Here is a 27,309-nt window from a genome sequence, read left to right as displayed (position 1 = left end):
GCACTAGGAAAACAGCTGTGGCGAGGCTAAGGCTAGCTAGCATCGTTTGTGTTTGTGTGTCCGCGATTCGAGTCAGTTCTTAAGCAACCCGTACCACCGCGGAGTGACCGACTTGTTGTCTGTCATCTCTTTTAAAGATGAAGTTTCAGTACAAAGAAGAGCATCCCTTTGAGAAGAGGCGGTCCGAAGGCGAGAAAATAAGAAAGAAGTATCCGGACAGGGTGCCAGTAAGTAGCTAACGTTAGCACCTTGACAGCTAGCTAGGTTGCCTTGCTGTTATACTGCTGTCAGGCTAATTTCGTTATGCTCACTGTTTTATTTTTATTACTAATTTAATCTTAAAATCTAAATGTGATATTGTAGAGAGATTTTACCCACACAATATATTGCTTAGTTTGTTTACTGCCACGTTGTAACCGCCACACATGGTAGCTAACAACGGCAGAGGTTAAGTAGGAATTTCGGCCGCTGTGAGCAGGCCAGCAGGTGATCTCCGTGTTATTCTTCCGTGAATCATCATTGGTGGCCAAATAATGGTGGTTATGACTGTGACGGTGGTTACGGTGAAGACATGCAGGTGTGCACAGACTCTTTTAGTGGTCTGTAGCTGGATGTTGAAACGCAGTAGAGCGCCTTAAAATAGATGCTGTCAACAAAACGGGGTTGTTTACGTCGCCCAGCTCCTTGCAGATAAATCATAAAGGCTTTCCCCAGTTAGTCTGGCCTATCGAGGCCGTCTGTGTCACAACTATCAGCTGATTTAATGTGGGGATTTCGGGTTTTTCCTGTAAAGTATGACGAAATACACTTTCCTTTCAATCATGATCACTTTTAAGCTTTCGTTTTACAGTCCTTCAATCGTAGTTTACCGTAAACTTGTTCTGTTGCTACAACAAACAATTAACTATCGTAGTCAATTAACCACTGCTTATTTTCTCTATTAATTGAATACTTATTTGGTCACTAAATGGTGAAAACAGTCCATTATAACTTCCCAAAGACCCAGAGAACATTCACAGATGTCGTGTTTTGTATGATCATTTGAATTAAAACTATCATTCACCATCATAAAATGGTACTGACAAAAAATGCACATCAGGTGCTAATTCATTAAAAAAAAAAAAAAAAAGGGGGGGGGGGGGACGCTGATTAATTGTGCAGTCAGTGTTTACCGTGTGGGCAAGTGATATTTTACCGGTCCTATTTTTAGACTGGAGAGAGACTTAAAGAGGTTTAGTAGGGAAGGCGTTCAAAAATTAAACCGCACGTCTGATAGCCGGGGTGTAAATATACCAGGTTCTTTCTAACACTGAAATACTTTTGTGAAATATAATCTGTGTTATATTAAACACTTCGTCTGGGTTTGATGTGCCTGGCCTCGCTTGACTGACAGTTTGGTACACTCTCAGATCCCTTTTCTGAGACAATGAAGCGAACACCATATTGCAGCCTTTGTAATAAAAACATGTTGTACACCTGTTTTTTTTTTTTTTGTTTTTTTTTCTTTCTTTTTTTTTTCTAACCTTTAGGTAATTGTGGAGAAAGCACCCAAAGCCAGAATAGGAGATCTGGACAAGAAGAAGTACCTTGTCCCCTCTGACCTGACGGGTAAACATTGCCTTGGAGTATAAAAAGTTGTTGACTTCTATTTTAGAGTTGTAATGTCACATGTTAAATTTCTACTATTACATATTCTCTCTTTCATCAGTGGGTCAGTTTTACTTCCTCATCCGGAAAAGAATCCACTTGCGAGCTGAGGATGCGCTCTTCTTCTTTGTAAACAACGTCATTCCACCCACCTCAGCTACCATGGGATTGTTGTACCAGGCAAGAGTCCTGTTAAGCTTCCTGCTCACTCACATGCTCTCACATTATGGCTTAACCAGCATGTTGCCTTTGGTTGTTCCTCCTTAGCCTCTCCCTACATTATTGATATTGCGCTAACATGTTTTTTTTCTTTTTTCCCCTCCCATCAGGAGCATCATGAAGAGGACTTTTTCCTCTACATTGCCTACAGTGATGAGAGTGTGTATGGGGACAGCCAAAGGGAAATCTGATCCCACTTCAACCACTACCCACCTTTCTGAGACCTCCACATCCATTCATTCATTTAAATATTAAATCCAGCTCAGCAGCCTACAGTTCCCAGAGTGAATATGTCAAATGCACTTTCACCACCCATGCATTACCCCTCTCGCATCCAGTTCTGTCTTTATTACTCTGCAGTCTGAATTGTATTTGTCTCCCGCTTTTCTTTTCAACAGTAACTAAGTGGTCTCATGGCCAGTTCAATTTCTAGTGTCAAAACCGATCGTACTTTACTTAAAAACAATGAGAGAGATTAATGAAATAATACTAGAAATAGGCCTTTACTATAGCTACTCCGGGTTTAAGGGAGAAAGGATTTAAATTGGGTGTTATTTAGAATGAACGCAAATGTTTTTTGGGGTTTTTTTTTGTTCAGTTTTGTTAGCTTGAGCTTAGGCTGAGAAATGAAAGGGAAAGAACTCTTTCACTAGGAAAAAACAAACTAAAGTGACAAAATTTATTTAAAAGCATGTCAAGGAGAATTTAGCTTGCTACTCTGCATTGGACCTTTGCAAGGAGTATAATAGAATTCAGACTAAATAATCATCCTCTGCTTTCAGTGGTAAGACTATTATGTTGACTGCTAATGATTATTGTTGTTATTGTTGTTAATTTTTAGATGGCTTACTTTCTAAGGATTGTGTAAAGCTGAGTGCAATTTTTTTCTTCTATTTTTTAAGTTGTTTTTTTTTTTTTGTAAGAAGAAAAATTACAATTGAACTCTGTATACAGCTGCGTAACTGGCTTTTTCTCTCTATTCATGACCATACATAATAAAATGTGATGGAAAAACTACCTGCTGTTTGTCTTTTTTGTCCCTTTGCTACAGGGTAACAAGTAATTACACTTTTATTTTTTTAATTTTTTTAGCCATGTGAGTTGTGGCTTTCAATGTAATGAAACATTACACTGGTTAATTTGATGCTGTGCGCTTCAAGGGAGTTACAGTTTGCACAACATACAAAAACATGAACCTGTGATTTAGTTCATTTTTCTTCTGGTTGCGTGGGTTGCTTTATCATATCAGCTTCTGTTGCTGCACTGATAATCTGACTTGCAAAGTCATGCATGTCCACGTGTATGTTTATAATTTTTGATATATGCAAGAAAGACATTTGACTCCAACATCTATTTTTTTCCTCCACCTGCTTTCTTTAAGTGTTACAAAAGTAGACTGGCATACAAAAAATAAACGTTGGGAAGGAAGCTCTGATGTGGCTTAGTTGGTAGGATAGGTTTTCTACTAATCAGAGAGTTGGTAGTTTGATCCCTGGCTTCTCTAGCCTACAAGTCAAAGTATGTTTAGCCAAGATACTAAATCCCAACTTGACCTCAGTGCATTTATGAAAAGAAAAGTGTTTGGATGAATGAGACTTGCAGTTAGAAAGTACTTTGACTGATCTAATAGTTAAATAGTTCTGTGTAAGTAGCAAATAACAAAATAGGTAGTATGTAATGAAAGTATTAAAACATATTTCAGACTGGGGAAAAATAAAGCGGAACATGTAATTTACTGTTGTAAGTAATGAGGAAATTACTCATGTTTTGCCAATGAAATCAAATTGGTTAGCCCACATTCGGCACAAGGAGGCTTTGGTGTTTCCTAAATCTTTCCCTTGATAGGAAATCAAATATTTGAACTATAAAACTGTATAAGCATCAAGAAATAAAAACACGACATACACAAAACTGCTTGGAAGTTTCATTTTGCTGACGTCGACGTGAGAGTCGCCGCATTGCACTTCCAAACTACAACTCCCAAAGTGCACTTCGAAGCGTGACCGCCTTCTTTGAACCGGAAATGCAACAGCATCACCGGTCTGGAAATCGCTCCGTCTGTTTATGTTTTGTGGGAGACGTTTTGATTTTTATCTGTTTTAACCGCTCGAGTGCTATCAAGCTAAAAAACCGCCAGACGGTTAGATTCTTATTAAAAGACTCACAACGAAATAAAAGTAAGCTTTTTACAGTTTTATCAGCACTGAATTCAAAGTAGACCATGTAGGATAAAATACGTAACTCAGTAAAGTGCTCTGCAGCTAGCCTCGCTAGCTAGCGTTTTCCCCCGGTTAAGTTTAAATATGTTATTTTTGTTAGGGGTTTACACATGTAAGCTACATCACTTGTTATATTAAATTACTATGTTTTCTGTTGGTGCATTTTACTCTAAATATCGTCATGTATTGGGAGGTACAGCTATCTGTGCTAACTTAGGCCGATATCGGCTAGCTAGCGAGGCCTGTGGTTGTTACACTTGTTTGAGTGAGCGTAGATGCACACTTTGATGTAGTTTAATGAACTCTAAATATTTCCTCTGACCTTGTCGATTCATTACTGACATTTTGACCCACACCAGCTGGCCCCTCCACTGCCTGTCACAATGCCCGCCCTGCTTGAGAGACCCAAGCTGTCCAACGCGATGGCCAGAGCTCTCCACAAACACATAATGAGGGAAAGAGAGCGCAAGAGACAAGGTGCTTTCTCATTTTGTGTGTGTGTATGTGTGTATGCGCTTTAAAAAGTATTTTAGCCCTAGTGTGTCACATCTGACACCTTTAAGGATCCTTGTAGAAATAAGCAAGCACTGTTAAGACGCTGAGCTGTGTTTGGATAGGTAATACTCCTGGTCACAATTAAATATCAGCCAACCAGAGTATGAATTGTTTTTAGCATTTAGTCAATAAAACAAATTAACTTTTCATGTTCATGCTTTGTAATTCTGTAAAATTTGACTAAGATCTGCCTGCCTCATTTAGATTCAAGTCCTATGTTTATGCATATATTCTTCGAATAATCTATCCATCCATGATTGTGATTTTTTTGTGTAATAATACACTCACCTGCTGGTTTGTTAGGCACAAATTTATAATCATCCAGTGCATTTACCATATCGACATGGTCAAGACGACCCACTGAAGTTCAAATTGAGCATCAGAATGAGGAAAAAATGTGATTTAAATGACTTTGCTAAAACAATTTTACAACCAAGGTGCCACTGAATGGACAACACGTCAAACCATGAAGCAGATGGGTTAAAGCAGCACAGGGCACTGCTCCTATCAGCTAAGAACAGGAAACTGAAGCTACAGTTTGCACAGGCTCACCAACATTTTGCAACAGAAGACTGACAAAACCCCCCCAGACATTTGCTGATCTGACGAGTGTCAGTTTCTACTGCAATATTCAGATGGTAGGCTCACCTTTAGGTGTAAACGGCATAAGAGTATGATTCCATCCTGCTTTGTATCAATGGTGCAATAATATGGTGATTTTTCTCTTTGCACACGGTGGACCTCTTAGTACAAATTCAGAGTCGTCAGCCTGAGTATTGTTCATGAACATGTGTGTTTGCATGTCTCAAACCTCAAATCAAATTGAAACTGATTTCTTGAACATGACAGTGAGTTCACTGTAGTTAAACTACATCCACAGTCACCAGATCTTAATTTAATAGAGCACCTTGGGATGCGGTGGAACAAGAGATTCACATCATGAATGTGCAGCAGGTGTGTGATGTGCCATGTTAACATGGACCATTTCTGAGGAACGTTTACAGCACATCGTTGAATATGTCCAGTGAAGAATTAAGACAGTTTTAAAAGAATAAAGGGGTTCAACCCTATAATAGCAAAATGTACCCAAAAAATTGCCTGCTGAGTGTATATGTTATAGCTGTCTGCCTGCAACCTATTCTTTGGTCATAGATCTAAAAGGCAATCAAAAAAAAGTAGCTACACTATACTCACCTTAATAAATAAACTTTTTTCAGAGGAGGAAGAGGTGGACAAAATGATGGAGCAGAAGATGAAGGAAGAGGAAGAGAGGAAGAGGACAAAAGAGATAGAGGAGAGGATGTCCTTGGAGGAAACGAAAGAACAGGTTTGAAATGTGACATTTCAGCTAGTCTGTGCTCCCAGCTTTATACAAAACAAAGTCTGTGTGTTCTTACACCATGATTTCCTCAAATAAACATCAGGTGATGAAGATGGGGGAAAAACTTCAGGGACTACAAGAAGAGAAACATCAGCTCTTTTTACAGCTCAAGAAAGTTCTCCACGAAGAGGAGAAAAGACGAAGAAAAGAGCAGAGGTATATATATATATATATATACTTCACTTAGTTTGTTGTTTTGTCAAAGGATTGTTAATTGTCGGTTAAGCTTTTTGGTCTCCCTCTTTAGTGATATTACAACTTTGACATCAGCGAGCTACCAGCAGAGTCTGCCCATGCACCCAGGACAGCACCTCCTCGGCATTCAAGGTGAGAAAAGTTCCAGGTTCTGCGCGTTGCCAGAGTCGTCATTGTTTTTCATATAGTGACATTCTCCTTTTCTCTCCTTCAGGCAATCCAGTCAGCCACAGCAGACCTGGCCCACTGCTCGGAGAAAGGAGCAAACAGCTGTTCCCAGCTGCTGTCCTCCCTGTGAGTAAAAGGAGTGTTCCAGTTAAAGAATTTATAAAATATAATACAATCTATATAATATGCTTCTTACAGTGTTTACATGTGCACGTCGTCCTCTTTTAGGCACGTCATTATCAGACGCCTGGCTTCAGCTCAGGCTCCGCAGAGCACGGCCAGTTCAGCGGAGGTCAGGGGGTCCATGAGCCCTACGGAGTGGCTCAGGCTCAGCATCCTTCCAGCTACGCCCCTGGACCCTCAGTGCCAGTCAGTTTCGCAAGCAGCTCTCAGATCAGAGGTAAGATGAGATAAGATTTCTTTGCTGTCAGTGTGTACAGTGGTACAGTAAACATTTGGGTAATGTGTCACAGTGACATGACTTACATATTTTATCATATACACGATAAAAAAAAACTGTATAAGACAGGAAGAAACAGGAAACGAGGGAGTTAAATAACATGCAGTGCCATAGGGCACCAGGTCAAAAATGATTACAAAAAAATAATAATAAACACAGATGGATTGATGGATGGTGATGTGCATCACAGTACACAAACACAAACATGCGTTATACACTAGTTGTAATTGTGTAAGAGGTCATTTTGTCCTTTAATGTTCAAACAATGTTCTCTAGTGGCACAGTGAACACACAAAGAAATGAACTATCAGCATCATGTGTGCGATTCCTCCGTCTTTACTTGGATTTCAGGAGTTGACATAGAAATCAATCTGAGCCGGTTGTAGGCTGCTGTGTCAGGCTGGGCTTCTTGAAATATAGTTGGGCAGTCGAGACGGAGGGCATAGCCTCTATTCAAAGGCTAAGGAAGGCATTCTAGTAGTTTTAAGGCGATATCCTTATCAGAGTCTTGACAGTAATAAGCGTGATACACATAAATATAGCTAAAGTTAAACTAATATATGTAATTGTTTGAGTCCATATATGGTTCAGAGAACATTATGTGTGTGAGTGTGTGACCTCAGGTAAGCAGTGGATCATGTATGTGTGTGTCTGTGTGTGGTCTGAGTGATCAAGCTTCATTCTGGGCCTGCGTCAGAGCCCTGTGGATGTTTGAATTTGAAAAGAAAGGGACGACTGTCCAACCAATCAGAAGTTAGAAACAGTGCTGGTATTTTAATATGTGTTCATTGGCGTAAAGAGAAATGCTTTTGATGAGCAAGATGCATGTTTTAGTAGGCTGAGCCCATCTCAGCCCACAGGTGCCGCCAGTCTTTGCTGATTTTCATTGACATAGACGTGTACATCGTGTTTATACAAATCAACTATGAAATCATTTCTCGCACAGTTTGAAAATCTCCTCTCAAACAGTCTAAGCGCAAAACTGACAGTCCAGCCGACAGCTTTCGTTTGATCAAAGCGCCCTGATTTCAGCCGAAAAATAAAATCCCCCACTGAGTGCGAAGTCATTTTTCTTTAAGCTTGTATTTTTCAAGTGTGGATGCACCGTGGAGTTGGCGGCATGCTATTTAGATGCTGCCGTGGCGTCAGTAATGTCAGAAACCCGCTGATTGATCATTAAAACAATCAGATCACAGTGAGATGTATTGATTGTAATGACTTTGCCTTTTTCCCCACAGGCGCATCTGCATTTCAAGCAATGCAGTACCTCCCTCACCAGCAGGCTGGTTACCCTGTTCACTTCACCTCCCAGCAAGGTGGGTTTCACTGCTGTAAATTATACCTATGTCTAATTCCACGATCTACATAAAATTCAGAGGAGTTGTAAAGTAACCTGACCATCTTCTGCAGGATACATCCCTGGAGCAGGAATACCCCTGCAGAAGCAGCTGGAACATGCTAACCAACAGTCGGGCTTTACTGACGCAGTAAGACCGTTTCAGCTTTAGATGCTGCGAAGCAGAAACAGCAGATGTTGCTGGAATATTAGACAAACACAAAAATAAACTCTGTGATATGTGATCATCTAAATAATAGACGTTATCCATTAGCTGACCACAGTTTTCCTTCCGTCATGTCAGAGTGGTTTGAGGCCCATGCACCCCCCAGCCATGCATCCTTCCACCCCAGGTCTGCTGCCCACATCATCGATGGCGGTCCAGATCCCTACTGCAAAGGTGAACCCTCAAAACACACACACCATTTGTTTTTAATTCTGTGTTATGTGGTCAAGTAACTTGTATATTGCTTGTAATTCTTGTAAATATATTCAGTATAAGTAAAGTCTGAGCTGCTACAGTGTGTTTATGTTCATTAATGTTCTGCTTCTTGTCTGTCTTGTGATCATGGTTCCTCTTTCCTTCCCCAGGCTCCGTTTCAGAGCTCTCCCCAGAGCGCTCCCCGTCATAGCTTCCTGCCCCACAGCCAAAGCGGGCAGAGGTTTTACCACCACGGCAAGTAGATGATCAAACTCACCGGTGCTCAGATTTCAGAAGTCCACTCAAGATTCTGCCGATCCTGTTGGCGCTTAAATAGCTTTCTTTTTTTCCTTTTTTTGTAAGTAGGTTGGATTATGCCTTATGATCTGTTTTATTCCTTGTATAGTTGTTTTCTTTTTTTTTTAGCTTTGTTTTAATGTTGTTAATAAGCTACTAAGCAGCTCTTCAACATATGTGCTCTGAGCTTCAGACTCATATTTTACTTCAATTAATGTTGTTATTTTACTTGCACTGTGAAGCCATCATCGAGGTGCTTATGTGCGTTTAACTGTTAGTAACACTGATAAAAGCCAGACTACGCGGTCCAGAGCCGGTCCTTCATATCCACAGTGACACCAGGGGCGTGTCCAGTGTGTCTGGAGTTCCTTTGCTCACTATCGAGTAGCAGGAAGTGGAAGAGAACGTGTACAGTATTTGGATTTAATTGATGTTTCTGATTTGTCTCTCTCTCACACACACAAACACACACATTGATGAACACTACTACAGATTAACTGAAAGATTGTTTCAATGTGTTACCAGAAAGTAAGAGAGCCATTTTCTGCCTCAAGTTTTTCCCATCATCCCTCACAGCTTCAATCAGGTTTAGGTCTGGTTTAAATTTTTTAAGCTTTTGCTTAAATGTTGTTAAATAAACAATAAGCAACAGCCAGCAGTTTGTGTCATCTTTATTTGTTTTGGCCAAGAAGACATTCTGCACAGTTTGGACTGGCTGCATGAACACAAAGTAAGGACACCAAACCGCCACGACTCGTCCGCCTCCGAATCACTGCTCACAGTTTGAGAGTACGACAAATAATACTCCAAACAGTGAAGCGAAACGTTTTGGCCAGCGGACTTTAAAAAAGAAAAAAGAATTTCTCCTTGAAGAGGATTGGTTTCTTGTCTCTCTTTGACACGTCTCTTTAAACTTTTAGACAAAAACACGCTGAACCTTGGTGTGCCATGTCGGTAAAAACCCAAACTAATGATGATATGACGGCAGGAGGGGGCGGGGCTTGTAGGGGCCCAGTGCTGAAATGGTGACATACAGAAATACAAAATCGAGGCATGTATTTACTCCTGTATGGTACACGCTCAGCAAGCCTCAACAGAACAATGCAGGTGTGGAGTTGAAGCCCTTTATAAATTGGGGACAAATAATAATAGTCGTGACTTTAACAGCTTGTAAGTAGCTACTCAATCATACACCACCTCCATCTTTTGTGAGACCTACCACTACGCCTGGACACGTGTATGTACATGGAGTATGTTTTGTTTTTTTTAACTGTTTGACATTTCCAATGATTTATTAACTAATTGAACCTGAAGCAGGGACAGACAACTGAGAGGGAGAGAGTATGAAAAACAAAGAGGGAGAATAACTGACGAGGCAATATCCCCTCCTTTCCCCAGGTCCAGTGCATCTCGATTACCCCTGAAACAGAATTGGAAGAAGGGAGGGAGGAATGAGAAGAAAGGAAAGGAGAAGTCAGGAAGGAAGATGCTTAAGAAAAATAAATATATATATATCTGTCCTTAGAGATGTACTTTAATGAGATGGTTTAACTGGCCTCTGCAGAGGAAACATTGCACAGATAACAGTGACTTTATTCTACAGCCCACAGTGTGGAGGCGAATTACAGGAAAGAAAGTGCATAAACAGGTTACAATTACAACAGGGCTGCGAGCTGCTTCTTAAAGAAACACAGGAAGTAACAGGCTGTAAAATAAAGTGTAACCCACAGGAAAAAAGATAAACACTGATCAAATATTACAATATTAACTTTCAGCTTTTCATTTATATTTATACATAAGAATGATACACATGCTCTTAATAGTGTTACTGTGAAACACAAGTTTGACAAACTTGTATATGTTTTCCTCGGGTTTGTGGTGTTTTCTAGCCATCTAGATGGTTCTGGCATGAGTTGCCCAGTCCTGGCTGTAGAGATAACCTGAATGTGATGATCATAGTGCCAAAATAATGTATTTATATAACCAAGAAGTAAAGTATCTGAACAGAAATTATGACCTGGCTGTGAGTAAAAAAAAAAGTCCACAAGCCTCGACGTGAGCAGTTTAATGTAGGGACTATTTTCTTTCTGAGGTTTCCATTTGAATCCTGCGACCCACGAAGCATGCTGTGTTTGCAGTCAAACCTGATCACGGTGTGACGACAACATGCTGATGTTTCCACGAAGAATGGAGTTCCCTTATTTCAAAGCAAGAATGCAGATCATATTACTGCGGTGAAGCTTAGTGTCTGCTTTGTTTTTTGCTACAAGGTGGCCGTGTAGACACCGCTACACAAAGTCTACCCACGCACACAGATAATTATTATTCATTTTATTTTAATATCAACACTTTTATATCAGTTACATTTCTCTACAAGTACATTCTGTCTTGTTTATTGGTGAACTTCGCTTGGCTGGACTGTTAAAACTGATACCGATACTTGGTGTTTTAAAAATCCGATATTTCAATATATCGACCAATTTTTTTTTTTTTTTATTTCACACACACGAAACATGTTGTGGTGTTTGTAGCTTTTAGTTTATCAATGTTTTTTTTTTTAAAGTTTATTGACTTGTTTACGCTTTGCCCAACTCTGCTCGAATCAGCTGCTTGTACTATGCTGCATCCCAAACATTGAGTGTTTGCGAGTTCCACAGTGCCCTCTGCTGGACAAACTTTGCAGCATCAACATTCGCAACATGGTTGTAGAGTGTTTCTCCCATCTCTGTTTTACTTTTACTGATAGCAATATAACTAATAATGGCTGATAAAATACCAGCATATCACCATAATATCAATAAATCAGTCAGCCTGTAGTTGCGAGCACCGCTTTTGTGCTGTCCCAGTGTTAGCATTAAAAACCCTGTGATGTAATTGCCTCATTGTTTTATCTGTTAGCTCAGCAGGAAAATAAATCAACCACTGAGTGAGAAATCAGGAGTTCAATTTGTCCTCAGTGTGTCAAAATGTTGACAAGGAAAGAAAGAATGGAGATAGCTTATTAGCCAATTATTAATAACTGCATCAACACAAGAAGAAACCTGCCAGTCATGCATTGCTTTATAGATTTTACAAGCTGTAGTTGCCTAGGTAACATAAGGTATTTATTACCAGGATATATGTCAACCAACAGTATCCTGTAGCTCAACAGCTTGCTATGACAAGCTAGCAGTGGGCAACTTCTGACAGCTAAGCCAGGAGGATCTGTGTTTACAAGGGGCCATTAGTTCGAGCCTCTCGCCTCAGGTACAGCCACATGTCCTTCTGCACAGCACGGTTGTAGTTCGAGAGAAACAAAATAGTTCCTACACGAAACTGCTCACAGCAAGGTAATACGATTTTTCTGTTCTTTTTTTTTTTCTTTCCATCAATGGTGTGTGTTAGGGGACGTAACACAGTGTCATGGATGGGGCATTTAGTTCCACTGTACGATATTTCCAAAACCGGCCAACTCATGCTTAAACAGTCTAGATTCATAAACAGCACTACCGATGGAAACACATATTTGATTTGGGGGTGAACTGTTTCTTTAAAGGGTTAGGCAAATCCACCAGGTCACCCTGCTGTGCAACCACCACCTTATACAGTATTAAATTTGAAAAAAATTTGCAGAATTTGTAACATTTTGTCATCTGACATCACTAATATATCCAGTCCAAACAAGTATATACACAAAAACACGCATTCATATTTAAAAACATGGATATTTCCAGTATAGTGCATATTCGTAATTGTAAATAATTGTAAATAAGGTCATATTTATTTATTTTCAATAATAGCAAAGGCCAAATCTGTACAGCAAACCTCAGCCTCGGGTCTTGATGTCCAGAGTTGCCTTCCCCTTGCTCCACTCATGTACAACATCTGTGCGTGACTTCACACACACATTGCACTAGCATGGCACATGCTGGTGGTGCGTGGTGTAATGACCGAACTCACGCACATACATAATTTTACATGAGACACACTCACAAGCGCAGACACACACACACACTTGTCTTCAGGCAGGCTGGGGTCAGGGCGGCGGTTGCGGGAGGAGTTAAGAGAACAGCTGCGTGCTGCCACAGCCGCAGCTCTGCATTTACCTGCATGGGCTTATTTCCCCAAGGCTTTGATGCCAATCGCAGCTTCTTCATCCATTGCATTTAGAACGGTGATCTGAAAGAGCAGAAGTTCTTATGTAAAGTGCGATCATTTAAATTCGCAACGAGGCAGCCGTGGAAGCTGTCCGGTATCAGGCGCGGGAGAAAAAGGCAACAGTGCTCACCAGGATCTCCTCTCCGGCTTCATGCTTGCTCTCTATCTCCTTTCCCAGGTCTCCCTCTGGGATCTTCAGGTCCTCTCTCACCTCTCCACTGTCCTGGAGCAGGGACAGGTAGCCATCCTGGATCCCGATCAGCTGATAGAGGACAACAACAAAAAAAACAGTGAAAAAAAGAGACAGAAGACTCTAAATGAATTAGGATCTTTAATCACAGCGAGACTTTATCATCTTCATCTTTCTGTTCCTTAATTAATTAACTGTAGTTTTGTTGTTAGTTTGTAAGCTTGAGTGTACTGCTGCACACAACATGGTTTAATCCAGCATATCTGATCAACAGCGGCAGCACTCGATACTCTCTCTGCTCTCTGCACAAATATGATGTAACCTAGTTTCCATCGGTACGCGATGGGTTTGAGGTAAAAAAAAAAGAAGGTTTAAGTCTACATTTGAGGAATCATTAGAACATGACAAATGTTTATTTTTCTTTTACATTATCTATAATTTTCCTCTTCCTTGACTCTATAGAGAAACACCTGACTCTGATATATGCTCTCCTGTATTCATCTTCACCTGGTGCTGAGCATGGCTGCTGGATACTGAATATCTAAAATTACAACTCAAATGTCTTTTTGACCACCGATAAAATAACACAGAACAAATAAATGAACTAAACAAACCACAGCTAGTCAGGGTGCGAGTAAAAGCTGATTGACTGCCCATCCTGAGCACTGGGAGAGACTGAGCCGAAACTGTAAAGCTGCTGCTGCAGAACCACAACAACATCCTGAAAGATGCTAAATAGCTCCATAGTGCATACAAGACATTAGTCAGTGCATTGTGCAAGAAAGTTTTCACAGGACTATGTAGCCCAGCGGCGCAATCGTCACTGCACTCTTACTACTTCCATAAGGAATTAAGAGGGTAACAAGCATCAGATGCTGATAATGAAATGCACTTGATTAACTGATCGTCAGCAAGTTTGAGAGCTTCTATAAAAGCAGACGTTTTCACAATTTGCAGATTTAGAGCATTTAGGTGTGTGGTAACACAAAACCACAGCCGTCTCAGGAGTGCACATCCTGGGAAATTTAGCCAATAGTCAGCACTAAAGTCAAACGTGAGGACATCCGTCTGACAGCTACAGCTAACCTGGGTCATACAGCACAACAACGATCCTCAGCATTTAAATCTACAACAGAATGAGTGAAAAAGAAAATAACTTAGGTCAAAGTTCACATCAAAACTTGACTGAAATACTGGAGGCTCACAAATCTGAAAGAACTGAAGGAATGTTTTATAGAAGAGAAAATTCCTCTGCAGTGATGTGAAAGACTAATAAAATCGTACAGACGAGCTGTTTCTACAAGCTATTGAATCACAGGGTGCACTTCAGGGAGTACTGGGAAAACTTCCTGTGTTGCAGGTGGATACCCAGATTAAACACGGCCAAAGTTTAAGTAAGGAGGTCAATATAAGGACAAGTAATCCATGTGAGCCACTGGATCACATGCTTTTCAAACCTTCTGTTTGCGAGTCACAGCCAATCAGAAAAGAAGATTTTTTAAATGAGAGAGGCACTAAAACGACACCGTAGGAGGGTATAAGATGAAAAGGGATTAATGTAAACTCTCAGGAATGCAAAGCTACTACAGCAGAATCCAAGAATTAAAATGTTTTTGTGGAAATGAGCTTAACGGGTTTTAATTTTTGGAGGATTTCAAAGTCACCTATTCTAAACTGGGTCTTTCCCCCAGTCCACACTTTGGCTTGTCACAGCAGGTAAAGCAAAAGTGTTACTGTTAACATTATTAATGGCCTGGTTCTATTTTTAGACACCGGGAGGTCACGACTGTATCAGTGAAACCCTGAAACTGAAACAACTACAGCAAATTCTGCCTCTTCTCTCTTCGATACATCCATGCGGCGCCTTCTTGCTTTCAAATGCGCGGCTGCGTAACAAAGCCGCAGGGTTCTGTTTTCCTTCCGTGCGCTCATGAAAGATTAACAGGATATTAAAAGACGTCATTAACGGCAGCATCTCCTCTTTCCTTCTCCGCGTCCACGTCTTGCAAATCTTCCCTCCTCCTTTTCTCGGGAAGCAATTGCTACCTAACTGCCGACTGTCCTCGAGCAGAAAATCTTGTGCTTATTAAACAGCGACACGCATATTTGTGGTTATTGCTGTGCTGTCAAAGGCGGGGACGTTGATTTTCTGGTGATGACAAATAACGCATTCCTAATGATCAAATCAAAGCTTTCACAGAGGCGAGGAGAAGGAAAGGCTCGATTTCTAATGTCACACGAACGTTAACTCAGCGTGACAGAGACGTCTTATCAAAGACGTCGCTTTGAGCGACTTCATTGTGGGAGCTGCAGAATTACTCCTACCAGCATGGGAGCCGCAGCATCTGTGTCTCACCTGGTAATCCATTCTCTTGATGTTGGGGACGTCCATGTTGTGAGTGGAGGGACAAATATCTTCATACTTCTTACCAGAGAATATGTCGATGCCAACCAAGTGCACCTGCGCACAAAAACACACACAGGATGAACAATCTCCTTTCTAATGGGCGTGCAAAGAGAGCACTTCAGCTACCTGCTATCCTCTAAAAGGCATGATTTGCTAGAAATAATATTTCCAAGTTTAGTACATGTAATTTTCCAAGTACTTGAAGAGTTGAAAGCTACAACCCTGATGAGGCACAATGTTTTTGAACAGGCTGAAAGCGTCAGTTCATATGCATTAATATTAGTGACCGTGACCTCGCAGTGCTAATTCACCGACTCTCGTCGCTAATTCTCCCTCAGCTGAAGCTCCAATGAAACTTCTTTCAGAACTGCGTTTATACTGTGTCCAGATTGGAGAAGACCTTTTTTTATTACAGTCATTATTCTTATTTTGCGGATAGATGTGTCCCGGCATGAAGATCCCCTGTGTAATTCTGTACATCAGGAATTTACCGACCTTGGCGTGGCCGTGCTTGCCAGTCTTGGAGGTGGACATCTCAACAATCTTGCAGGGTCGGCCTTTCAGGACAACAAAGCCGTTTTTGCGCAGGGCAGAACACTGCATGGGGTAGGTGGAGGATGCCCCAGCATCACCAGTCTGGAAATCCAGCTCTGCATCTGCCATGCCTGCTGCAGAGGCCAAAGAAAGGAGAGTAAGGAGGTGTTTGTACTTAGCATTTCAGCTAAAACTGAATCCAGTTTTAATCTTTACCAGCTTAACCGGTCCTACCAACACTAACAGCTAGAAGCGGGCGGACTGGTCCAAGTATCGGTGCTGGTATCGGTGTCAGATCGATACAAGGATGACAGGATCAATAGTTTGTTTCTGTCTGTAGTGTTTGTGTGAATTGTGGTTTTTTTTGTTTGTGTGTTTGTTTTTTGGAGTGTGTGTGGTGGGGTATACTTCATAATGCCTGAATCTTTTTGTGCTGACTGTCATGTCTATTTTATTTGAGCCTATAGCGCATTTAAACAACGGAAGTTGACCCAAAGTGCAAAATGCGTACCCGAATAAAGAAATACTGATCATTTACGCACAATTTCTTACGTTTAACTCACGAATCCGAACATTTTAACTTTGGGAAATCTTTTTGTGCGTACAAATGTCTAAAACTACTCCTCTCGCATTTGAAATCCATAAGTAAATCAAAGAGGCGTCTCCGTAGGGTGACTTATTAAACCCGCTTGTTGTGAAGCAAAATAAAAAATGTTTCGGTAAGTCACACCCCGGGTGGTAAAAGTCTGTGTGCTCACTCCGCAGTGTACTGCGGCCTAGAGCTCACAGGACGTGCCACGGCCCGTCGGCTGCAACGTCGCTGTACCCCCCGTATTCATGCGCACTGGCGGCTGCACTCTGGCCGAGGCCCTCCAGATGAAGGCGGACAGCCCGCATTTTATGACCCTTAAACCCTCCGCACCATTAAGGAAAGCTTCTGCATCACAGTGGCGCCGGGAGCCCACACGCCCACAGACGTGGAAATTTGACTGAATGTTGTGCCTGTACCTCACAGTAATGACTAAGCTAATACCATGGCTACAGCAGCAGTCCGAGGAGATGATGCCTGCGAGTTTTTCGCAAAGTTTGTGCGCTGACTGTGAGAGTTCACAGAGGCGGTGGCAGAGTCTGCTCTCATTGACAATTTCAGCAGTGCCTTTTTTTAGGATTTGAAGAGCAAAATAAATTATAATGATAATGGCGAAACGGCTATGTTTCGCTCTCCCCCCCCTCCAAACAAGAAACAGGGAGGAAAGCGTCAGTGTAACCAGACTGTAGCAGGATGTGATGGGTTAGCGGAGGGTGTGCTGGAGCTCTGGGTAATTAGGCTGCTGCTGGCAGCCTGAGGTTGGGGTTAAAGGGACTATAACAGGGCTTCGGACGGACATGTGCACAGGATAACTGAACTGCTCAGGCGCAAACACGCCCCGTCTATAGGATGTTTTGATTAGGAACTCACCCTAGTGATAATGGGTCTCCTCTCCTGTGTCACTTGTCAGCCTTTCTCCCCTTATTCCTCCTCCTCCTCCTCTTTTGCCTCTCAGTGTCCGTGCTAACCGGTCGTCTGGCCCGGAGCCTGTTTCCTCCTTGGTGGCTCGTTTGCGATGTCCCCAAATGTCTCTCTTTTTTTCCTCCAAACAAACAAACAAACAAAAAGCTATTCGCTACCTCCTTTATTCCGCTTTCATTCCGGGTCTTTTAGCACACCTGTCCTGTCCCAGAGAGCAGTTTACCTCGTAAAGAGGTACACCGCCGCTAAACTCAGCCGCCTGGCCCAAAAGAATCAGAGCCCTAAACCCCGCTATGTATGTGCTGGCTGTACCCTGCACTCCACCTTCTCCGTCTCTTCCCTCATCCAGCTCCCCACCACTGTCAGGGCATGGGGAAAAAAGAAGTCTAAACTGCCCGCTTCCCTTTGGAACTATCAAAATAAAATCCCCATCCATGTTATTGCGTCTTTATTGCGCAGTTGTAACCGCTTTTCCAGGGTTTTAAAAATAAAATACAGCCTGAAGTTTTTTTTTTTATGTGATTCTAATGTTTGCAGATGGAGAGAGGGCAAAGGGAGGGCTCGTTATCCAGTAACGTTAGCTAGCACTGGTTAATTAGTTACATGCAGTTAGAATAGAGTGTATACTGCAGTGTAGCTACAGTGTAGCACATTCAATGCAATGTCTACAGTATTTATGGCAATACAATGACATTTCACATCACTGCATGAGCAAGCCTTCTTGATAGGAAAAATATATTATAATAATAATAATAATAATAATAATAATAATAATAATAATAATAATAATAATAATAATAACAATAATAATAATAATAATAATAATAATAAATAAGACAGGGTACACTTTAAAACTAGATCTGTTAGAGATCTACTGTGGGCTCACTGTAAATGTACTGTCTGATGTGCAGAAGTCTAAAGCCACCCCTCATTTCTTTATATTTTGCTTCCAGTGAGCCACACTCTTTGAACACACCTTAAAAGTGGTCTTGAGCAAAAGTTCTCCCGACTCTCTGAAGGTCTTTTCTCTTTGGACATTGGATGCTTTTTCATTCATTTTCAGAGGAGTGCTTTTGTTCTTGTTGTTAACCCACTTCACACTGACCTAATCATTCAGGCATAAAAAGTCACCCAACAGACAACTTAGCAAAGATTGTATCTTTAGGGACTTTGTTACAAGCAGCCTGTAGCAAAAACAGAATTTATTTTTAGCTCCACAAAATCGATGTGTTCTTAAAAAATGGAGGAAAATGAACAAGTGGAGGACAAAAGAAGAAATGGGCTGGAAAAAAACCGTCTCCCACAAGTGACAGTACTTATATGTGCTGTATTACCCTGTATATTTGTATGCGTTTCAATAAATCACTCCAACTATTCCCCATTTGTCTAGCCAAAATACAAAGAAATGAGGGGTTGCACAAGACGTCTAAGCAGCACTGTGTATACTGCTACAGATACACAATCACACAGAATAACATGACACTGATTTTTATAGAGTGTGAATTGACCAGATTTTGAACCTTTTTTTTATTTTATTTTCTGCTTCTCAATAAAACACGAAAGCTGTCTGTGCCCCAGTACTACAATACTACAATTCAATACTACAAATAACATAACTGCTCGTTAAAACGCAAAACCACGTCTCCTTTCATTATTACAATAACATGCTTTTATACTAAAGGGGAAGTTTTGACTTTTCCGGTCTTTCTCTGGCTAATTTATAGCGGCTTGATGCTACTTTTATACCAATGTCCACGAAACCTCGACAATTGGATGTATTCTGCGCATGCGTAGCTTTTCTAGCGCAGCGTGCATTCAGTCCTGCTCTTATTTACCTTGCCCGGTGGGGTGTAGTTCGTAAACGCTACGACCAATGTGTGTACCAAGAATTTTACAGCAGTTTTCAGAGTGCAATTTTTTTTTCCAATAGCAGAAATTATTCCTTAAAACTACCATCTGTTAAATTCCTGTTCCAGAGCTACAGTGCGTTCAGTAGAGCCCACCAGATACACTGTCCAGAAAGTGCTGGCCATCCTGCCAGTGTGCCTCTCTGCATCCTGCAATTCCCTCTGTTACTAATTATTACTCTTCTCATTAGCGTCTTTTCTCTGTCCAGAGACCCATGGCATCTGCGTATCCAGCGAACTATCTCGTTGAACTTGGCAGTTCTTGGAGCTGCTGGGTTAAATTTAGTGCTGTGAAATTAGAGTCCTATGACCTATGAGGGCTGCAGTTAAAGGTATACTGCAGCTTAACCCCCAAATTAAAAGGCTCTTATTGTTGCCCCTTTTTAACTTCATGGAAAGTCACAGCAACCTACACATCAAGGCAACAGTCCTCAAACGGGGAAAATACATGTATGGGTAAAAAAATGACTATTGAACCCCTGAAGAGAGCTCATCCACCAATCAATTACAATTTTAAAGTTGATCCTTGGCCAGGTTTTATTTGGTAGAGGTGGGTGGATTGATCCAAATATTGAGAGCATCGATACCAATGCTGATGTTGGTGCTTGAGCAATACTGGCACGATATGATCAATAGTTTGTTTCTCTAATCTAAGTTCAGTATGTAGCCCACAGAACATTGCTCTGTGAAAAATCCCTGAACCTTTTTATGTTCACTGTCACATCTATTTTATTTATAGCACACTTAAACAACAGAAGCTGACCCAAGGCGCACATTTACATTCCAGGTCTCCAGGTCCAGGAATATTATATTGTCTGGTGCACAGACTATCTATGTTGGCTTATTTTTTTTAAACATGGATACATAACTGGACAAACATTTATACCAGGTCATGTAATACACAGGCATTTAAATGAATGAAAAACACTTAAGACTCTTTATTGTCATTGTGCAAGCATAACAATATTACACGTATATTGCCTCACATAGCGCACAAATTTAAATAACAGATAAATATACTAACCAAAAATGGTACAAAAGAAGTGTATATATAAGGAGTGCATACATATATATGCATTTATCAAGATCTGCTCCTTTTTCATAATAAAAAGTGAAACCTGAATGAATACTTTCAGCCTGGTTTACTGTCGCCTTCATTGACAAAAATGAAGACAAGGCTTCGTTAAAACACAGAGAGACAGCGCTGAGTGGAACATTACCTATAGTCATGCAATTTGTTTTTAAACAGATGACTGGAGTTATGATGTACTTTTTAAAAAAATGCTGTGATAATTTACAACAGTCCCTGGCTTGCCGAAGATAAGGATTCATCGCAGGTCAGGATTAAACATTTAAACTGTTTAGGTTGGCTCACCTTCATGTAAAATGTTTATTTCTGTTAAACTAATGTAAAAACCATCTGTAACCTATTTTTCTAGCTCACTACTAGAAAACTTAACGCCTGTAACTCCAACAAACACAACATAGTTGAATGGTACCAGGCTTCTACAGACAGTGGATGTCTATGTCTTGATTTGAATATCTTGAAAAAAAGTCTTTTCGACTTTATGACAGAAAGAAATTTCAAACCGCTGAGATACATAATAGAGACCCATGGACAACCCCCAGAGAAAATGTTAAACTGACTGCCCAGTTTTTCTGCAGAGCGTTAAATTCCTGCAACAACTACCACTCTAGGTAAACTCAAGGTACCTGCTACTTCACCACTGCTCTGGTTAATCCTGTATACCAGTCTTTACACTTATAAGCATATTACTTATTTTCTAACCTTTGATTTTTAACGTATTGTAAAACATAAATTTTGTGCTGCCCATTGGTCCAGTGTGCTAACAAGTTTCTCTATCTTTTCAGACGGCTAAATAATATTTCCAAGAGTTTGGGATTCAAGAATAAATTTGAGTTCTCTGGATGACCTTTTACGTGTAACTATTTTTGACCATTGAGTGGGCAAAAAAATAAGAACTTATTTCTGTGGCGAACATAACACATGCAAATAAAAAAGTATCTAGAAGTGCTGATGGATATAAATAATCAGGGGTATAGTGAAATAAAGGACATTTTGATCAATTAAAATTGCACTCTTCATCCATCCAAATAGCATCCATCTATAACGTACCAACAAGCTGATTCTGCTACTGACTTTTGCCTTAAGCTTCTTGTACCCCAGATACTGTGACTCTGCTACCGTGGTCATTTGGTGTCTGATCCAAGCATGCCACATTTGACTGGTCTACATAGCATCCGTGCCATGTGGCAGAAAACTTAGTGTCGTGCCCCCCCCCCAGTCTGAGCTTTTATTTTTTTTTATTTTTAATCAATTAATTAATGACATTTAAAAAATATATATTTTGAGAAATTTGTTGTTCAGGAGCAGAAAAAAATATCAGAAACTTCTCATTGCTGTATTTACATATGGGGAAAAATGCTCCCAGATCACTCAGAGTTCTTTTGAAGACCTGAAACAGTTTAACAGCAGGTAAAAATGCTAATGTGTATCAGACTGTATGTGTCTAACTTCTACAGTTTCACTGTTGCTGTTATATTGCTGGCAGCTATTGGCTGTCTACATGTTGTATATGCATATTGGGATTTTCACTCACCGATATAAACAGCATTGTATCACAAAGAGACGTTTACCCACTAGCAGCTAAGTTCTGCAGTTATTTATGTTCTGTGAAAAAGACACTACAAGGCTGTGTTTTTAAGCTATAACATATAGATCGATAGAGATGAATGGCCTCTCAAAAACAGACTCCAGTCATTCTATTTTTATATAAATAGAACCTGGCGATTGTCGATTCTATTTTTCTAGTAATATATATATATATATATATCATATATATCATCATTTCATTCATATATATATATATATATATATATATATATGAATGAAATGAAATGAAATGAAAACAAATCAGCTTCATTTCACTCATGTCTGTCCTCCACCTGACGATTTTCCGTCCCAATTGCCGCCCTCGCTTGACCAATCAGATTCGAGCTCGCGCTTTCGTGGAAACCAATGAGGGCGCGGCTTCCGTCCGGCAGTCCGAGGGGATGCCGGGATAAAAACTTAGCAGTGGCGCTTGGGAAAGTTTCGGGAAGAGTAGGAGGGAGGGGACTCGGGAGTGGAAGTGTAGTAACCCGACAGCGAGCATGACCGACGCCGAGGCGCAGAGCGCTCCACCATCGGCACCGGTGGAAGACAAACCACAGCCGGAGAGGAAAGTTATAGGTGGGTGTAGAAGTACTCTATCCGCCAAGATTTCTTGGTAAATATCCAGAAAACGTTTAAAGTTAGCGCCTTCTGACCGAGCCTGGGTGTGAAAAACAGAATGTGTGTGTTTATATATATATATATATATATTTTACCCTTCCTTCTGTGATATTTCTTGAAGTGTGTGATCCAAGCTGGTTGAATTTGTGTTAATTACAGCAGCCTGGGGTGCCACTGCTGTCTCCGGTGTGGTACTTTTTAGGCAACACGTGTTTGAGGCTGAGTTTTTCAGGTTTTTCTGGGGACTATATTCCCAAAAAAAAAAAAAAAAAAAAAAAAAATGCTTAAACTCGCGCTGTTGAAAACGAAGTTATTTGACTGTCACACATATTGGCTTGTAAAGCTCACGCCTATTAATAAAAGGCCTCGAGGACACAGGTGCTTTTTCAAAAAAAAAAGTTTTCCCCACATGTCAGTCCAGTGGCTGCCTCTGGTTTAATCGCAGGTGTTTGTGTAGGTATGGAGCTGATTCAGACTGTATAGAAGTCCATGTTAACCGAACACTTTGAACGCATGACCCAATTTTTCTTCTTTATCAGCTGTCGTTCACGCGCTTGGTAAGCGAAACACGCGCACGCGCCCTCCCAGCTGCAAATCATTGCAGAAGGAAATTTGGCCAAATTGAACTAGTTTAGACTGCCGTAAAGCACACAAACGAGCCGGCTTTGAGCTTGTCTCTGTGAGGAAGAATACATCGTTCAGGTGTCCGTGTGACTCGTCTTGAACTCCTTAATTGTCGGAAGTGTTCCCATGTCGCCTCGTGACCTAGTGCAGGCCTGGTTTCAAAGTCTTGCGGTTAATGATTGATCCATAGAGCTCTCACTTGCGAGCAGGTCACCGCTGATGTAATCAAGATAACGGTGTGAGCTCTGAATGACTACTTGCTCTATTACACTTCCTTATTCTTTTGATGTGCTCTTGTTGTAGCCACTTTGGTCCAAGGCACAGTGAAATGGTTCAATGTGCGTAATGGGTATGGATTCATTAACAGGTAAGGTGTTTCGAATTCTCCCTTATTTCTTTTTAGTATTCCTCACTTTTTTCAGTCTATTGTTTGCTAATGAAGTTTTATTTCTTGCAGGAATGACACCAAAGAAGATGTATTCGTTCATCAGGTAAGGTCTTTCTTTTTTCTTCATGGGAGTTAATTGTACCCACATTTTTAATGCTAGCCATGTCTCCTCAGACAGCAATCACGAAGAACAATCCCAGGAAATTTCTCCGCAGTGTTGGAGATGGGGAAATTGTAGAGTTTGACGTGATTGAAGCAGCTAAGGTATGGCAAGGACAAAATGTGACATTCTCGGCTGTTTAAAAAGGTATAAAAAAAAAACTGCTCTTGGAGAAAGCATTTCAGGCATGTCTCTGTTCCAAAGGGCTCCGAAGCAGCTAATGTTACCGGTCCAGGTGGTGTTCCGGTAAAAGGAAGCCGCTATGCGCCCAACAAACGGCGATTCCGTCGACGGTTCTTTCCCCGAAGCCCTCGGCCCGGCGACCAGAACAAGCCAGCCGATGGGCAAGGTCCTGATACTGACCGATCGGGAGAGAGTGAGGGAGCGAGGCCTCAGCAACGCCGCCGTAGGCCGCGCAGGCCACGGCCGGAGACACAAGATGTAAGCTAAAGCGGAAAGACGGGTGTGAGGGAGACTACAACCTTTAGGATGATGCTGGACATTGAGATGGATTGAAGTAGTTGAACGCTTATGTTGTTAATGGTCTTTTGTCTGTTTTTTTCCAATTTAGGGTGAAGTTGGTGAGCAGAAGGATGGAGACGAAGAGGGTGGTCAGACACAGAGTGATCAGACCCAGAGTGATCAGACCCAGCGGCCGCCACGACGCAGATTCTGGCGCCCATACCGCAGGTAACTTAACGGTCCTGCTTAGACATCCTGTTTGAAGGACTTCTTGATTCTTGAGGCAATTTAATGTGCTTTCCTCGGATTCAGGCCATTCCGTCCTCGCCCACCTCCCAATCAGGCTGTAGAAGACCAGCAGGCGGCTGCACCAGCAGAGAGCCTGGAGAAGAGTGAGCTAAAGCAGCAGCAGCCACAGCACGAGGTGGCGACGGCGGCGGCACCTGACAGCCCTCAGACCAATGGAGAAGCAGGGGAGGGCCAAGGCCAGAAACAACGCCGCCAGTTCAGACGACGCAGGCAAAGGAATTCAGAGTCCTCTGTCTCCAAAGTAAGATATTTTTGATCTTCAGCTATATCAAGATCACTCAGTGAGGAAACTATGCACAGATGAGCTGTTAGTGATGTTTGGGGAGGAAAAGATCACTACCCACATGAGCTTATTTTTCACTGCCAAGCTGTCCTGGTCACAGAAAACGATTATCAGAAGATATTAAGGCTCTAATGCAAGCAGTAAAATGCTGAACACTTATCGTCACCATGCCCGGCGGATGGGCTGGCGGGCGAAACGCACCTAAGTTTGAATACAAGAACGAGGTGATGTAATAATAGTAATAATAATAATGGATTTCATTTATATAGTGCTTTTTGGGGCCCTCGAAGCGCTTTACAAAACACTGGTGGAGGCAAACTACAGTTGTAGCCATAGCTGCCCTGGGGTAGACTGACAGAGGATACCATGGGTGTGTCTACAAAAGTCTTGTACAAGTTCAAATCTCAGGGACCTTGACCTCAAGGTCAGAGGTCACACTTTCTCTAAATCACCTAGGATTTTCAAATTTATAACTTGGTTGCATCTGATAGGGTGCTGGGGGGAGCACTGAGAGCTGCCATCATTTTTAAATATACTTGTACTGTAAATGTTTTTGTATATTTTACAGTCAATGTGGTGTTCTCATTGGCTTTAATCAGGATTTGAGTGGAAAAACTACAGTTCGCCTCATCTGAAAATATGCCTGATTGACAATGAAAACCCTTAAGTCCCTGTAATATTTATACTGTCTAGATGGTAGACAGGAGTCTAACTATTAGATGAATTTCTATGGTTTTGTGCCTGTATGATGGTTTAGCTGGATCTTCTGAAGTTCTAAAGCTTTGGTATTTTACTAATATTTTCACATCTTTTCCGTGTATTGAAGAATGATACAGAGAAGTCTGCATCAGAGCCTAGTACCCCACCACAGACCTCAAAGCCATCTGATACAAAACCCACATCAAAGTCGCCAAAGACCTCTCCTAAAATCTCCCCCAAAACGGTAAAATCGCCTGAGGTAAGACATTAAAGTTGCTCTTTGCTTTCCCAGCTGGTTCATTTTTCATTGGTAGGTGTTTTGTTGACAAATCTCAGCTGTGTTCTTCACTTCAGCAGGCAGCTCCAACAACTGTCCCAGCACCAGCAGAGTGATGACCACGAGGATGGTCACACGACCCTTGGCAAGAGGTGGGACCCCACACTAAAGTGGCGCAACCTTGGATTAGACAGGGTGGGAGACGTGAGGGTGTAGGGTTGCACTTCTTGTGCTGCATGTGCAACATTAGCAGTCTGTCACAGAGGGCCTGATGATGGACATTAACTCTTTAGTCAAGTAAATGGATTTAAGGCGGAATGATGGCATTGAAAGGAGTCTTTGAGAACGCTGCCTGTGTTTGGAGTCAGACTTTTGTTTAACACAGGGAAGATTTTTGGCTCAAATTCTGGGAAATTGGATTTTCTTTCAATATAATCCTTGGCTCGGGATTAAAAGTGCCCTTTTTATTTTTTTATTTTTAAATTAAAGGTCTTCTTTTTTTTTTTTTTTTTTTTTTTTTTTTTGGGGTCTTTCTTTCAATCCATCTCTCCTGCGCTTTCTTTTGTTTCTCATAGGTCCTAGGGTTGGAGGACTGGACCTATTTCAGACCACATGCACTGCTCTCCCCTCCCTGCACTCCCCCAATCCTCCATCCTACCACTTCTCACAGTCATCCTTCAGGCCCCTTCCCCACCCCCTCATCTTGTCTTGTCCTGTCCACACTGACATCTGGAGAGGGTGGGAAGGGAGCGCAGGTTAAGGGGATACAGGTAGTTGGTGGGTGCACATTTAGAAATTGAAAGTACAGCTTTTAAAAAGGGGGAGAGAGGAAAAAATGGGAATGTTATTCCACCCCCTTAGAAATATTTCCTTTAATAGAGCAGATGGGGCCCATCATGTAGTTTAATTTGGCTTCTGATTAATTTGGTTAAAGAGGGGAAAGCTAAGCAGGTCTGCGATTGGTGATGCATAATGGGAGTCTGTTTAGTTCTGTTAACACCTCAAATCAATTCTTGAAACGTACTACTCCCTTAATCTTCTTGGTTGAGGTTGGATTAGAAAGAAGCTTAATTTCCTTTTTATTTTACTTGTGTGTGCTTTTCTTTGGAGGGGATTATGTGCAATGTTAATACTTAAAATGCTAATTAATAAATCATGTTTGCAAATCAAGATTCATTCCCTTCTGACTGGAGTGCAGATTCACTGATGCCTTTGTACCTTTTTTTTTT

At 41.3% G+C, this 27,309-nt stretch overlaps 4 protein-coding genes across 9 annotated transcripts; 3 read left to right on the top strand and 1 right to left on the bottom strand.

Moving 5' to 3' along the window:
* LOC146636588 (gamma-aminobutyric acid receptor-associated protein) lies at positions 1-2,850 on the top strand. Its single transcript, XM_085349598.1, has 4 exons — positions 1-227; positions 1,530-1,608; positions 1,709-1,827; positions 1,977-2,850. The coding sequence occupies exons 1-4, from the start codon at positions 138-140 to the stop codon at positions 2,055-2,057; spliced, it is 369 nt and encodes a 122-aa protein (XP_085205724.1). The 5' UTR covers positions 1-137; the 3' UTR covers positions 2,058-2,850.
* Positions 2,851-3,916: 1,066 nt separating this feature from the next.
* gps2 (G protein pathway suppressor 2) lies at positions 3,917-8,933 on the top strand. The gene is made up of 11 exons (XM_085349590.1): positions 3,917-4,043; positions 4,445-4,562; positions 5,858-5,967; positions 6,065-6,177; positions 6,269-6,348; positions 6,431-6,510; positions 6,613-6,784; positions 8,083-8,160; positions 8,255-8,331; positions 8,485-8,580; positions 8,772-8,933. Exons 2-11 carry the CDS (start codon positions 4,469-4,471, stop codon positions 8,862-8,864), a joined length of 993 nt encoding a protein of 330 aa, XP_085205716.1. The 5' UTR covers positions 3,917-4,043; positions 4,445-4,468; the 3' UTR covers positions 8,865-8,933.
* A 633-nt stretch (positions 8,934-9,566) lies between these two features.
* On the bottom strand, positions 9,567-19,804 carry LOC146636586 (eukaryotic translation initiation factor 5A-1). 4 transcript variants are annotated; one of them, XM_085349594.1, is made up of 7 exons: positions 19,512-19,804; positions 17,626-17,797; positions 16,128-16,300; positions 15,582-15,686; positions 13,166-13,297; positions 12,984-13,056; positions 9,567-10,318 (listed from the first exon to the last, which is right to left on the bottom strand). In XM_085349594.1, the coding sequence occupies exons 3-6, from the start codon at positions 16,293-16,295 to the stop codon at positions 12,994-12,996; spliced, it is 468 nt and encodes a 155-aa protein (XP_085205720.1). In that variant the 5' UTR covers positions 16,296-16,300; positions 17,626-17,797; positions 19,512-19,804; the 3' UTR covers positions 9,567-10,318; positions 12,984-12,993. The 4 variants fall into 4 exon arrangements, with proteins under 4 accessions (XP_085205720.1, XP_085205717.1, XP_085205719.1 ...); XM_085349591.1 differs by lacking the exon at positions 17,626-17,797; XM_085349593.1 differs by lacking the exon at positions 19,512-19,804 and having other exon boundaries at positions 17,626-18,369.
* Positions 19,805-22,690: 2,886 nt separating this feature from the next.
* On the top strand, positions 22,691-27,283 carry LOC146636585 (Y-box-binding protein 2-A-like). Of its 3 annotated transcripts, XM_085349587.1 has the most exons (10): positions 22,691-22,836; positions 23,806-23,869; positions 23,960-23,993; positions 24,065-24,154; positions 24,255-24,491; positions 24,622-24,740; positions 24,825-25,062; positions 25,931-26,062; positions 26,158-26,232; positions 26,656-27,278. In XM_085349587.1, the coding sequence occupies exons 1-9, from the start codon at positions 22,758-22,760 to the stop codon at positions 26,194-26,196; spliced, it is 1,032 nt and encodes a 343-aa protein (XP_085205713.1). In that variant the 5' UTR covers positions 22,691-22,757; the 3' UTR covers positions 26,197-26,232; positions 26,656-27,278. The 3 variants fall into 3 exon arrangements, with proteins under 3 accessions (XP_085205713.1, XP_085205714.1, XP_085205715.1); XM_085349588.1 differs by having other exon boundaries at positions 26,161-27,282; XM_085349589.1 differs by having other exon boundaries at positions 22,743-22,836; positions 26,158-27,283.
* The last annotated feature ends 26 nt before the right edge of the window (positions 27,284-27,309 follow it).

Source organism: Diplotaxodon limnothrissa, linkage group LG3, assembly GCF_057381915.1.
Source record: "Diplotaxodon limnothrissa isolate DT_005_m linkage group LG3, D_limnothrissa_male_GT1.1, whole genome shotgun sequence".
NCBI lineage: Eukaryota > Metazoa > Chordata > Actinopteri > Cichliformes > Cichlidae > Diplotaxodon > Diplotaxodon limnothrissa.
This window is presented reverse-complemented; position numbering and strand designations above follow the sequence as displayed.